At 38.0% G+C, this 14576-nt stretch overlaps 1 protein-coding gene across 1 annotated transcript in view; it reads left to right on the plus strand.

The window, feature by feature from the left end:
• The window catches only part of SHC3 (SHC adaptor protein 3), a gene marked incomplete at both ends in the record, with an annotated part of 58132 nt that overhangs the window by 13143 nt on the left and 30413 nt on the right, over positions 1–14576 (plus strand). Inside the window, one exon of the mRNA XM_082497791.1 lies at positions 8508–8578. Within this exon, the coding sequence (XP_082353917.1) occupies positions 8508–8578 (71 nt within the window). The remainder of the gene's footprint in view (positions 1–8507; positions 8579–14576) is intronic.

Genomic DNA, 14576 nt, shown 5'->3' on the forward strand with positions numbered 1-14576 from the left:
GGCTAACATTCACCAGTTAAGAATTCTTAAAGTCTGCATATATAAGGACATGTAAAATATTTTTATACTACAGAAACCGGTTATTGTGTAAAAGGAAGTAGAAAAGAGCTAGGAGTTGGCCAAAATTGGAGGTAGTCTTGGGAGAACTTTCTCCTCTCACCCATTATTGAAGAAGCAAACCACCTATTTCCAAGAGAAATGCAATTGACAGTCGTATCCATCATCGTTTGTACTACTTCAGAAGCTCTGCTGGTTTAGTTGTCTTGTGGAGCAATTTATGATGATAAATTTACAGCCGAAGGGCCAAGGCTTATTTGTAGCTGAACCCTGAAGAAGACTTGTTTTTAGATTTTCCATTCTATTCTCATTCAATCAATCCTTACTTAGAGTTTTCTGTCTGGATTAGAACATGCATTCTTTAATGAGTAGGGGAAATATTGATTCACTCTAAAGCTCTATACATGATTACTTACTGGTATAAAAATTGCCAACTGCAGAAGTATGAAAGCACAGAATAGCGCCTTTCTGTTTTTCACGGCAGCATGTGTTTATGACACATTTTTGGTGTTAGATTCTGACATAGTCTAAATATAGGGCCTTTTCCTCATTCAGAACAAGGTTGCCGGTTTTTCTTTCGTGCAGGATCACTGCTCCCCTGAGCATATCTGCGCCATTGTGCAGATACCGGGGAAGTGCGAGGCAGAGGTACAGAGCGGGTCCCTCAGCATACGCTGGTAGAGCACAGTTGTCAGGTACCCTCGGAGATCTGTGCCTTCAAGTAGTCCTGTAGTCAAGTAGTCAAGATGTGTCTTGGCCCAAGGTGAGGGAAGGGCTGGCGACTATGGCATGGCTGGGAGAATAACACTCATGTTAGGTAGGATCTCAGTATTGTCTTACTTGATAACTAAGCAGAGCATTTAAAGGCAAATATTTATATCCCAAACTACCAGAGAAACTGAAATCTCTAGCAGCTGACTTAAAGCTCTGTGACTACTGCTCATACAAATTTATTTCTCTCTGAATATCCAGTCTTGCTTCTGCCCACAGCTTTTTCTAATATTGTAACTCACCCTACGTTAGAAATGTCACAGAACTAATCTTCCATTCCATCCTTCTGCTTAAAATATCTAGGTACACTGACATAAATCTGAACAGTTGTGTGCATGCAAGACCTTTTTCCCACCGTGCTGCTATCTACTGCGTTGGTGGTAGCCAGTATTTGCGGAAGGCTGACCCTTCTGCCCAGTGAGAGCTTGGCATTATCAGCAACACCTGCAGTGAAAGGGTGTCGTGGTGCCAGGGTTTGGGTGGCATGCTTGCCACAGCGGTGGCAGGACAACGTACAGCAGTTCTCCACCTACCAGGAAAAGGTTTGCCTGAGATTTGAGAAACAGTCTCTTAGCACTGGGCAGCTGTTAAGGTAAAAAAAAAAAAAAAAAAAAAAAAGTTTATTGCATGTTAGAGTGCAGGTCTTCAGAAAAATGCTGATACAGGGATATGGGGATACAGGGAAGTACCTCCCGATACTGCTACCTTTTGTTCTAGTTTGGCTTCAGAAGTAGTTCCTGTGCTGCAGTGGGCTAGCTGACTGCTGAGTCCAGAAAGATTTACCAAGCTCCCACCAAGATCTATGTCCCAGTTGGGTACCTGAGCCACATCCTTAGGTCAATGACTAGCATCATATGTATAAAATCTCTTTTCCAGTCTGAATGCAGTACCTCTATATTTAAAAGATTTAAAGTGTAAATTCAGCCTTCCCACAGTCTTCAGTTCTCATAACTGCTGATGACATCAGGTCATATACTATCTCTTGTCTGCTGTAGTGATGGAATATGCATGACAGCTTCAGTCTTTGCTATGTAGAGATGTCTTCAGAGTACCCCTCCATCTAAAGCAATCTTTTTATTCAATGTGAATTCAAAACATAGGGTGCCTCCATATTTAGCCTGACTAAATGGACCATTTAGCTGTTTTGAAAAGGTTTGAAAGTCAGTCTGGTAACTGGCAAGAGGATTTATGCTTTTCAAGCTGCTGTGTAAGCACATCATATTTTATATAATTACTGTTGGAAATAAATTTTATACAAACTTAATGTGAGTGCTGTAAATACTGGTCAGTATTGCCTGTTGTTAAAGACTAAGTATTCTTAGCGAATTATTGCAGTTAAACTTAACTGTGCATAAGAGGATAGCCCCTGAAGAAGCGTTCTGGGTTTGAGGATAACATGCAATGCATCCCCACTTTTATTTAACACACTTTCCTTCTCCCCTTTCCTAATTTCTTTTCTTTTTTTTTTTTTTTTAATTTTGCTTTGCTAATGGGAGAATCTAGGTGAAGAACTTAGAAAGGTCAGTTTTCCATGTCTGGGACATTTGTTGTAATCGGGATGAGGAGCCGCTCTTTCATACTAAAAAGAGGACTCCCACATCTAACTGGATGCAGAGCCGTGTCTCCAGACCTTCTCTGCCTCCCACACAAATCTGATGAGCTAGCCTGTTACAGGGGTGTGCACACTATCTCAAACTCAAACGGTGCAAAACCATTGGTGCTTTATGTCCTCCTCGTATAGGCTGCATGAGTAAGGACAGATTTACCTGAAAAATTCCAAGCAGTTACCTTTCCTCCTGAAGATGTGGAAAGAAAGGTCCTACTGCCACATGGAGGAGCCTTTCTGTGAAAGTGCTTTACCATAGGGTAAGGCATTTTGCTATGGGTAGCTGAAAGGATAATTATGTATTTCAAATTCTGGGTATAAGTCTGTACCCAGTTCATCTTAAAAAATAGCAAGGACTGTATTGTTACTGTATTTCTTCAAACAGATTTTGTCAATGACTTCTTACTGCCTCTGTTAGCGGATGGATACTATGAAGTACTCGGCAGACTGGCAACCGCCAATCAGAGGGATATGTTGTGGATTGGCAATGATTTTGTATTGCCAGATGTGCCTGAAGTATTTCAGAATAATGTATTTTTCTTACTTTTTCTCTCAACATAAAAGTTTAGTGGTTTTGTGAATTTATAATGCTTCTAAGATTCAACTGTGCCAACAAATTTATTAAATTTACTGCTACAGGATACTATGTAGTTTAATCAAATACATATAACTACACCATCATCTCCTTATGCAGTAAAGAAGCAAATGTATGTTGTGATAAGCTATCTTCTCTTTTTGTGATCTTCTCCTGCTGATTAGCTGAGTTAAGTAATAATTTGTGGTGCACGTCTCAGTCAAATTAGTAGGGTATTCAAGGTAGTAAATGTTCATGTAAAGCACAATTTTAAAAAATTAGGAAGCATTGTGGCACCTATTATTTTTCTTTTACTTAGTTTATTTTATTGAAGGGAATACCTTCTGGTTACAGTTCTTTGTTCATTCTTTTTTTTTTTTTTCACTTCAGTGGTCTAGAGAGTGGGTATTGTATATTCAGTTAAGCTGGGAAATTTGTCCAGTGTGATAGCAAAAGGATTCGGGTTTGTGGTTTCATACTAATTTGCTAAAGAGAAAAACTCATTTTGTAAAAGATACTTCTAATCATCAATTCTGCAGTCTCTGGCTACGACTTGGGTTGCTTTTGTGTTTTTTTTTTCTTTTTCTTTTCATGCATCAATAAGGGTATTAAAAACCCTGACTGGGTCCCCAGTTACATGTGGACAAACTTTAAATCAAGTCCCGGGCTGTTACTGTGTTTGTCTTATGCCCTGCTTGTTAGGGTATATCGAGGCTTGAATCTTAATACGATGGCAAACTTGAAAGTAAGCTGTAAGTATTGTGGAACATTGTGGAACTCCTAGTGCTCATTTCACAAACCCCTTTGGCTGTTAATGATGATATCTGAAATTAGAAGGAACTGTCATTTTGATACATAAATAAATGCATGTTGCAATAGAAGGAACATAATCTGAATTTGAAACAAAAGCTCTTATTTTTAAATAAGGGAGTCCTCAACTGGAATGAATACTAACTACTCATTTACTTTCACAGCAAACTCTAATAAAAATTGAAAACAAAAAACTCTGCAAAAACGAACACACCCCTCCAAAAAAAAAAAAAAAAGAAAGAAGTAATCATGAAAATGTAGGGATATGACTTGAGATACACATGAGGAACAGATGTGGCAAGTAAAAAGATGTTCGCTTATGCATACTTGCCAAGTAAAAGCACAGCCTAAGCCTGTGGGTGAGAAACTTGCAGTGAATTGACTGGCTTATTACAAGGTATCTTATTATATGTTTCAGAGGTTTCTATTTTCAAAAATTGGATCCTCATACACCACCCAGAACCCTGGGAATCTGAATCTATTTTTTGAGCCCCCAGGCTATTATCAGCAGCTATGCAATGTCAGTGCAGGTTTCAGATACATCGATATTTGAAGGCACTGGCTAGTTTTTGGCTAACAATGCAAGTGCATGTCTGTTTGCTGATGTAATCATCTTATCTCTTCAATAACTTGCACGAGGCTCTGTGAGTTGCAGGTACAATCTGCAATGTTGTGAACCGCTCTGATTTTATGATGGTGCACTGGTTACACGGATTAAAACCAGTCTATCTTAATGTGCTAAGAACAGGCATGCAATTTTGGTGAGCTAATGACACTCCAGTAATTCAGACTCGAAGATTAGGAGTCCGTATTTTGTATGAGAGTAGGTGATGGGCAGATCTTCATGCTACCCATGTTCTGGGCAGACACTCACCTGCTATTAGATGTGCATATGCCATTCACGCATTCAAGCGTTCAAGCATTCAAGCATGTGTTTCTCCTAGGTCAGACTGCTGCAGTGCTATGTTGCTTGCTATGTTTTTATAAAAATAACGTTTATAAAAATATTTGTTGATATTGTTACCACTAGGTTCTGTGTCAAACAATGGAAGATTTCTTCCAGTAACATGGTGTTTTGAATGAGCTTGTTAAGAAACACTAAACAAGGTTGAACAAGGTTTGTGAGGCAAAAGGCAAGAGTGCCTACACTCCTTTGCTTTTCTCTTTGCTCCAAGCGCAGGAATGCACTCAGCACTCATGTGTTGAATGTTTTTTTTCTGACAAATGTTGGGAGAACTCAGTACCCTGTCTTACACAGGGTACAGTAAAAAACTTTGGTTGTTAAACAAGAATTTTCTGACTGAGTCATAGAGAAGATAGAGGTACCTTAGGGAATATGGAAAAAATCTTCACCTATGGGACAAATCAGAAACCTGGGATATATGGCCTTCTCTTATATTTACCTGGGAAAATTTAACTAGTAAGGATGTTGGAAGTTCATGCAATGAGAGGTATGGTTCCAGGAGTATGCGGCACTCTGCTTTTAGATTTACATTAGCTGCCTGCAAGTTGCTTTTTAGCATGCAAAATACTAGTTATGAATCTAAAACCACTGAATGGGAAGGTATTCATTCATATGAAAGACTTTTTCCTTGGGGCATAGTACCATTCAATGAAGGTATATAAGCTGGAAACTCATTCAAATATCAGAAAGTAGACAGAAGGCAGAACGTTATCTGAGAGAGCTTGGAACTGGTAGTCACAAATCTTCCTACTTCAAGGTGGGCTGCATCTCGGTATATTTGTTTCCTGAGCAATGAGAGGGAGCATGCTCGTGGGAGCTCATAAATACCACAGTGCACAGTAGCTGATTGGTTAGAATATCCATCAAGTTCTGGGGAAAGAGGAGCTTTTTGAGAAGTAGACTGTTTTATAACTGTATTTTAAATGTTTCATGGAATGCCTAAAGCAAAAGATAGCATTTCTTTTTAATCAGGATATTTATTTGTTGAAATAAATGAATAATTTATTTACTTGCTATCTTGGTTGTATGTCTCCTTTCTGTGGATCGTTGTCAGGATGTACTTCAGATGGATATTTTTAGAGAGCAATGTTGGTCTTGGGGAATAATTGAAGCATAGCAGTAGGTGAGTTATATGTCCCTGTAGTTGGCCTTTGGACCTTTTGAATGTCAGTTTTTATAGTAATTTCGTTACTTGAAAACATGCCATGGTGATTAAGTGTTCACATCTTTTATCCCAGAAAATCAGTTGCCATCTTTGCCTTGATCAGTCAGGAATACTGCAAGCCTTACTATGTTGTGTTCAGCTGTCTCTGTGCTATACGTAAAACAAACACAGGGTAATTTTTCCATCTGACCTTCCTTCAGTCTGGTTTTGTCTCTACTTTTGTTAATGCAGATCAGGTAGTATAACTCAAAGGAGTCTAAATGCACGCCTTCTAAGTATGTTTATGGGTATTTGTCTAGTTATTTGTGTGTTTATTTTGATAGTGACTTGTGTGCACATGTGTGTGTATATTTATTTGCACGCCTGCATGTACTTGTCAAACTGCCTTCCAGAGTTTGCTTCTAAAATGTTGGACCTGGTTCTCAAAATTGTACAATTAATTTGCTTTAAAAGACTTGTGGCAAATATGTGTAAGTGAAAGAACAAGTGCAATCCAAGACTGTTTCAGTATAGAGTGGTCTAAATGAACAGGTTGATGAAATAATGCAAACCAAGTATTCCATTAACAAAAAATCACCTTTGAATACTTATACCATTTACAGCATATTTAATTATAAAAGTATCTCATATGAAATAAATATTTGGGAAAATTTATCTATAAAAGCATCCTAGAACTGAAGAAAATTGACACGAAAAGAGTGCAGGAAAACATCTTTTATTGCTGCATATTAGCATAAGTTAACTGACTTCAGCTGATTATCCCAATTTACGTTGAACAAACTTCGTCTCCAAGCAAATCAAATCACCCCCTGAGATACTTTAAAAATAGAGTTAATGGCTTCACTTCCTGCATCCGAGCATGAAAATGTTGTCCTGGATGCTTTAAGTACTCAGGCAGAAGTATATGTAAAAAAGGAATCTACTTGTAATAAGATACAAGGGTTACTTAATTTCGTACTGATAGAGGAGTGATGATAATCTAAACAGCTTGAGAGTATGACCCTTAGCCTGAAAGCTCCATGTGCTGGGATATCTATAGACAAGACATGCTCCATGAAGACTTTCCAGGCTTTTAAAAAAATGTAAGATAAGATTGCAGGAGATTTCTAAAAAATTTGAGGAAATAGATTGTGAAACAACCCTTCCAAGAAACTGTGGGCTATTATAATCCAAGTTTGAGCAATTTAATCAACAGGAGTCACTTGATATTCTAGTTTATTTTATTCAGGTTTGTAATGACTTCATAACATTTGATAGCAATAAATTAAATAATAATGGACACATGTAAACAAACTAGATACTCCCTTGACTCGTAAACAGTTTGTGACATACATGTTTCTATAGAAAAAGCATTGCTGAAATTCTAGATAGTATAGTAATTGAAGTAGTAATTCTCTAATTAAAAGACAATTTTTTCAGTGTAAATAAAATTCCCAAACAGACACCAAATGGTGGCTTCTCTTGATTTTTTGCACCAGTTTCATATGCAAATAAATTGCATTATGCTGGGAATAGATATGAAAACTGATATAAACCCACAATACTAGAATAGCATTATCAGGCTTATTATGCAAAGACTCATCCCTGTTTACCCTGACTTTCAAATGTCAGGTGTGTGGTTGAGTACTTAACCTACATGCAAAGATACCGCCATGGGACATGCCAGTCATGAGTCGATTTGTACAAAGCCACTACCCGAATGTCTGACAAGAGCTGTTGCTGCATGTAGCCCTCAGCACATGCAAACTATGCCCACTTTTGGATGCAAGTCTAGAAGATTCACCGGAGTTTTTCTCACTCCTGTGATAGATACTGTTATATTTTAACATGTTCTCTAATGGTACTCCCTCTTTTTCGTAGAGATTCAGGGCAAAAATCTGGGTCACTAAGTCCGGTCTTTTCCTAATACTAGCTAACCTTCATGCCATTCCTCTCTTGAATGACCCTGTTGAAGCCATCTCCCTGCATAGGTTATTAGTATATTTTGTTAGCATTTTCCTACATCTTTATACTAGTGTAATTAATGGAAATATTAAATCCCATCTATCCCTGAGCTGATTATTAAGGAATCCTCTTTGGATTGCTTTTCAGCTCTTTTCAGCTTTGCCTACTATATTTTACTTTTTTTGTACTAAAGAGGCTTAGTTGTCTCCCTCTTAAATAAGATTTTCCCTGCTAACCAGTGCTAGATGAATTTGCTTCACCACACTTCCTTTTTCATTAATATTATTTTTTACTTTGATTAGCTTTATATCTAAAATGGAAGAATTAAGATAGAGGAAAATTAAAAAGCCCTTCAACACATTATGAACTAGGTGCGTTACAGTGATTAGATTAAATGTATAAAGATATATTGAACCAAAATTGAGACTTAAATAAAATGTTTGTGGAACAATTTTGTGACATACAAGAACATAATCATAAAAACCTACCTGACACATAGGGTAAATAAAATGTACAAATAAGAATTGTACAGTGCCTTTTAATGATTACCGGCATTTTCTCCCAGAACTCAAGAATAATTATAACACGTTTTCCAACTGTTTCTTTTTCCTTACAGTACTTGGGGTGTATAGAAGTCTTACGCTCAATGAGATCTCTTGACTTCAGTACTAGAACACAGATTGCAAGGTAAGACTTTGTACAAGTATGTTTTTTAAAGTAACTTCTGAATTGTGTCCCCAAAGTGGAAAGACCAGGAAGATGGCAAAACACATAGTAAATAATTTTTGGATACTGTACGTCCACTTTTTAATTGTGCTTTTACAGGTAAATCTCTCACCTGGTATTAATATAATTCCAATGGGGCTTAAAGGATATTTTCTTCGTGGTCTTTTGATGTGCCAGGAACTGCTTTAGAAAAGTTTTGCCTGTTCGTTATTCCAAATACACTTATCTGGGTACCAATTTTGTGCTATTTAGGCCTACGAGAATTACAATATGCTTAAAATCTGCAATGCATTTGTCAAAATTAGTCTAGGGAGCTGGTTTGGAGCTGCCTGTTTATAGGTTTTTATAGTAATTTCTTATGAAAGGATGTCGGATTACAAACCGGCTGTACAAAGGATACAAATGAAAATATATCACCACAGTGATATCAGAGACAAATGAAAGAATGTTGTCTTTTCCAGACTGTATGTAAGAAACAATAAGCTTGTATTAGGTTCTTACTGCAATTCTTTTAAACTTGTTATGGTATTTTTGTAAGAGTATCAGTATCAGTACAACACTGTCTTAAGGAGTGTCCATGAATCACTTTTTTCTAGGAGACTATTTTCTGAGAACTATAGGAAATAGTGTTTTGCAGGCATTTTCACTTGAAAAGCTGAGCTCATTGATTTCAGAGAACTGTAGCAATGACGTCTTCTAGCAACTGGAGACCACATTTTCAAATCCTGGCACTGAAAGAATGAAGTAATCCTTTCCAAAGGAACACATATAAAGTGATATGACTGGATACAGTGCTTGAATTTCACCTCTTTGAGGCATCTTACAGTTGCTGATAATCCATCATAAACCATTTGTCATACCATAGACAGCTAAGCATTTCTTTTATTAAATGAGAAAAATTACTTATGCTGAATCATATGGTCTTTATGCATTGACTTGGAGTTACATTTGCATACAGCAGCTTTGAATTGGACCCTGTGAGTCCTCACTAAATGTTAATCATTAATTTGCTACTGTGTTGATGAGGGGCGTAAAAACACAAGGACAGGTGAATGGCAGAATTCTGGTTTTCAGGCAATGTAGACTATGGAGGCATTAGAGAATTTTGCTACTGTACTTTTTTAAACTCATTGTGTACATTTCTGTGGTATTTGCAGCAGTGACCTTTTAAAATGATTCCGTTCCTAAGCAGACTTGTAGTTCCAATGGAGGCGGCACATTTGAGTTTACCACTTGGACATTAAATGATACTGGCCTATGAAACAGTTATGATAGTTATTGTTTTTTATTCTATACCTAAAGGTGAACCGAATTCAGCTTTATTTTTCTGCACAGTCTCTTTCACTATATGTCTTCGTTGGAATAGTGTTGCACTTTTCTTATTATCTAGCTTAAAGGCACAACTCTGCCATTAATACTTAGGTATATTTGCTGATATAAAGCAATATCGTCTGCACAAACAAAGTATCTCTGTCTGATAGTTTTTTCAATACAAAAATGATTCTTGGCTTTTACTGTGAAACAGACTTGGAATTACATTTTTTACTGTTGAAGTTATGACATATTTGACTACATGGTGGGCATTTTCTTGGCTCATCTTCCTCTGACCACATCTAGAGCGCAGTATCTTCCTGTTTTGCTTGTGATTTTACATTTGCAATTTTCTGTTTATCATATAACAATGAAGACTCATTAACTCATCATTCTGATCATGTAGTTCCTGATCCAGAACTTTTTTGAAAGTAGGAGTTTTTAGGTGGCTTTTGAATCAAGATCTAGCTTCTTAATCTGCATTTCATTAATTCGTCTGGCTCTAGAAATCCCCATGCCATGTCTTAGGTTTGAAGTACCCATGCTTTGTCATGTAACATTTTACATACAAGCCTACTCTTTATTAAGAAAATATTATTAGGGACTTAATAAAATTCACATTTGCTGATTAACTTGCTCACGTGCGTTATGAAACATAACATAGGCCTCAAGGTATGAACTGAATCAATAAGGCTGGTGTTGTGATACTCCAGGCACCCATTCCCTTTTAAGAAGACAACTGGCACCAAATGGTCTGTGCAGCCCTTTGATTACAAATAAAAGTACCCGAAAGTTACATTTGTGTCTACTATGTCATACATTTATATTTTGGTGTGTCCATTGCTGATTTCTCTGCAGCCTAGCACCAGTAAGAAATCTGTCCTTGTAACCTGACAGCTTATGAAGGAGTGTGGCTGCGGCTTGGGTCTGTAGATCAAGTAATGTCATCTGTGACTGCTCCAGCTGAGGAAGCTGGACCCATAGCTGCAGTAAAAGCTTTTCTGTGTATGGGGCTGTGTAAACTTCTCTGTGCTCTTTCCCATAACTGGAGAAACAGATGGGAGGGCAGCTCTGATCCCTTTCTGACCCATAACTTAATCAATTGATCCTACTGCATGCACCACACCTGTTCAATCTGTTATTTTTTCCAAGATCTTGCAAAACCAGTGGTAGAAGAAAGTGACCCTTCTTGGGCCAGTATGACTTCTGGTATTATGCAGTATTTACTGCATAGTATTTACAATTAAAAAACAGTTAGAAAAGATGATCCAAGTTACTTGATTCAGTGTGGAGGTCTGGATGCATCTCTTCCTAATAAGCACACATCGTGCTTGACACATACGCATACGTTACTCCCTTTCTAGCACTGTATCACATCCCTGTCCCTGCATGCTTTCTTACCCTTGCTTTTCCTCCATGTTGCAGAGTTCAAACATAGGAAGTTTGCCTTTTTTCTGTCTTCTAGTTATTGTGTATGTCTCTGCTAGCCTTGAGGAGGAACAAAACCCCAAAGTAAGATGAGCATCATCAATTCCTAGAAAAAATATAAAACTTCTGTGGCTCAGCCACCGGAGGGCAAGATGTGTAGTCTCTGGCTCTGCTGCAAACATTGGGTGTTACTTTTGAGAAAACATTAGTCGCAGTCACAGACAACTATGTGATTGAGTGAAATAGTGCTTGTAGAGGGCACATAAATTGTTATATGAACATTTAGAAATTACTTAAAAATTAGGCTAAGACTTCCAGTTATCTAGTGAATTAGGCACCCATTCTGAATTAGAAGTTAATAGGAAGAGGTTGCTTGAATGGCTTTGAAAATCCCAGCTGTCATAATTAATACATTAGGAAAGTATATATATCAGTGTGTATGCATGAACCAGTCTGACAAATGAAGAACTGTGACTTCAACTCCAGGAACTGGATTGAAGCCCCCATGTGAACAGTTTGGTCAGCGATCTTTCCTTCTTTGTCACAGTCATGTGAAAAATCAGCCTGTGCCATCTAATGCTGTTGTACCTGGTCTGCGACTTGGTTTTGTTTTGCTTTTTCATTTTTTGTAAATAAGAATGTTAAAACTTGCAGCAATACATTCATCTTTGTGTGAAGACAGTGAGCAAGCACTTTCACTTGTCATACTTTTCATCAGATCTTAACAACCTTGCTCATGCCTGACACCGAGGTATTGTTATCCTAATTTTGGATCTGATTTGAGGGAAAATGAACAGCTATGTACAATTTATAACAGATTTTTTTTCTTTATCATTACACATTTGAAGTACACAGGAGAAATAGGAGAACTAGAGTAGTATTAATCAGTTATATTGTATTTATTCTTTTCTGTAATGAATGTAATGTCATGTGAATTCTTGAGCAAATAAATAGATGTGCAAGCCAAGGGTCAGCAATTATGCGTAATGATAAATAAAAGCCAGCTGAATCCACATGTTGCATCATTAATTATCCAGTAATAATTCTTGTAACGCATGTGAAGCTAAGATGACTTTCTTGGGCAGCAAGAGGAGCAGAAGCATTTCATTTTCAAGATAGTGGAGGAACAGGAGGACTAGCAGACAAGACTACTGAGCAAACCACAGGTGACAAGTGGTCCTAAGTTCATCTGAAACCTACCATCATCAGCACAGAAAGGGGCCACTCTTAAGCTTGTGTGGCCAGGCCCTTTGTGCCCTCAGGCTGTTTATTAAAAAGCAATTAAAAATCAGGTAAAATTCTTTTGCACCATGTGTGGTGTTTGCAGTTTGTATAATACGTTTGTACGCTTATTGTTAAATCTGCTATAGTGTAATGAGTCTTCACTACTGTGCTGTATGCATGAGTGTAGTAGTGCACTGGATTGAATTAGAATAATATTGCATGCACTGTTTGTTGTACAGCAGTGTCTGGATTATAAGGCTGCATGTTCATTGGTATCTAATTAAATGCAATCAGTTTGCTGCATGCAGGTTCAGAAAGTCACACCTCCCCATGCTGAGTAAAACATTATATTGCATGCTGTGTTAATAGCAAGTAGATCAGAGGACCAAAATACTTCATATCAGCAGTGGACCCAAATCCAAACTCTGATCCCAGTTCTCTCCATGAACTCTGTTGGGCTGAACAATTTGCAAGAGATTCCTCTCCTAATTTTGAGCCTGAAATTTATTAATTGTGAAAACCAAACCCATTTATGCCAATATCCCGAACTTCTGGATGGGAGATGATGGAAATCCAGATTTTAGAGCTGGGTTTGAGTCCAGTGCTGAACAAGATGAATGAATTTTGCTTGATGTAGTGTTTCTTTCAACCGTATCTGTATTCTTTGCAGAAATTCACTGTCAGCAAGCATCAATGAAAAATGGATGGAAGAAACTGAAAAGGAAGAGTGTTTCCCCTGTGATTTTCAAAGGTGGATAGGTAAAGTGTTACCTGCAGTGAATTCTGTATTCAGTCTCCTCCTTAACGTTCTCTCTTGCTGGAAGGTGAGTGTGGTTCACCCCTGCTTTCTGCTACGTGGACTCTGGATGGGGGGCAGTGCTTAGGGGATGGCACTTAGGGAATGGCAGAACACATATACCTGCACCCGTCTGGCTCCACAGCTGTATGCAGGAAGGGGTGTGAACGAGAATCCTCTGTCCTCGTGCACAGTTACTTCAGGGCCAAAGCTCTGGGAAGCACGGGGTTCTGACTACTGCTCAGCTCACCAGGAAGCAGGATTCCCTAAAATGGATGAGGAACTCCTTATAATTCATACAGCCCACCTCTAAGTGGGAATACGACAGCTATAGTGCCTGATACTGTCAGGGAATAATTTACATTTTCTAGTTTAGCTGTGATTAGCACAGAAATGGGTTAGAATAAATAGGGTTTTGTATGTTTAACATTGAAATGTTTCATTTTCAATGTAATATTAATGGGGAAAATGTTAGCTAGTATTTGGATTAATTTGACTAATACATGGTTCTGCAAAGCCTCAGAGAGCTCCCCCATTGAGCTTCACTTGCCTTCGTGAGAAAGCAAAGAGCCTCTCAGGGGATGGGGAAAGTGGAGAGTGGAAAGCCAAATGGTCAGGGAAGCAGTTACAGCTATAGCTGCGCTCTGAGTTTTCAGAAAGCTGATGACTCCACTTGGTTCTGCAGAAGCAGAAGGACTAAGACAGAGTGGTCTTAACATGTTTAAATGCGAATTGCAATGCAAAGTTAACAACTGCCTAGCACCTTGGAAACTCTCTCTTGAGAGTGTCAACTCTCGAGTTCTTCTGCTAATAGCACCTAGCAGTTTGATTATGCAGAGAAACAAATGCATAAGGAATTTGAGTGTCTTTCATATGACGTGTCCAGTCACACCAGACAGTTCCTCCCCACTGGCCAGTCCTTTTTTGGCAAATACAGCTTTTGTATTTATAAAATGTCCTATATCTTATGGGGTTATTCAAAAAGGCAGTGTGAGAACTTCATTCCTCTAATAAAAAAGAGGTTTTGGAAGATCTGTATCTCCAAAGTCCTGCTTTGGACATGAAGCCAGTTAGAGGTTAGAGAAAATACTTGTTAGGCTAAATTTTTTACTTTTTCTTTTGTAGGGTTTCCTATACCTTCCTTTGAAATACCTACCCATGGGCTACTTTTTGAGAGAGAAGATAGTATAGTAAATGACC

This window comes from Vanellus vanellus (assembly GCF_965231255.1).
Source record: "Vanellus vanellus genome assembly, chromosome: Z".
NCBI classification, from domain to species: Eukaryota; Metazoa; Chordata; class Aves; order Charadriiformes; family Charadriidae; genus Vanellus; species Vanellus vanellus.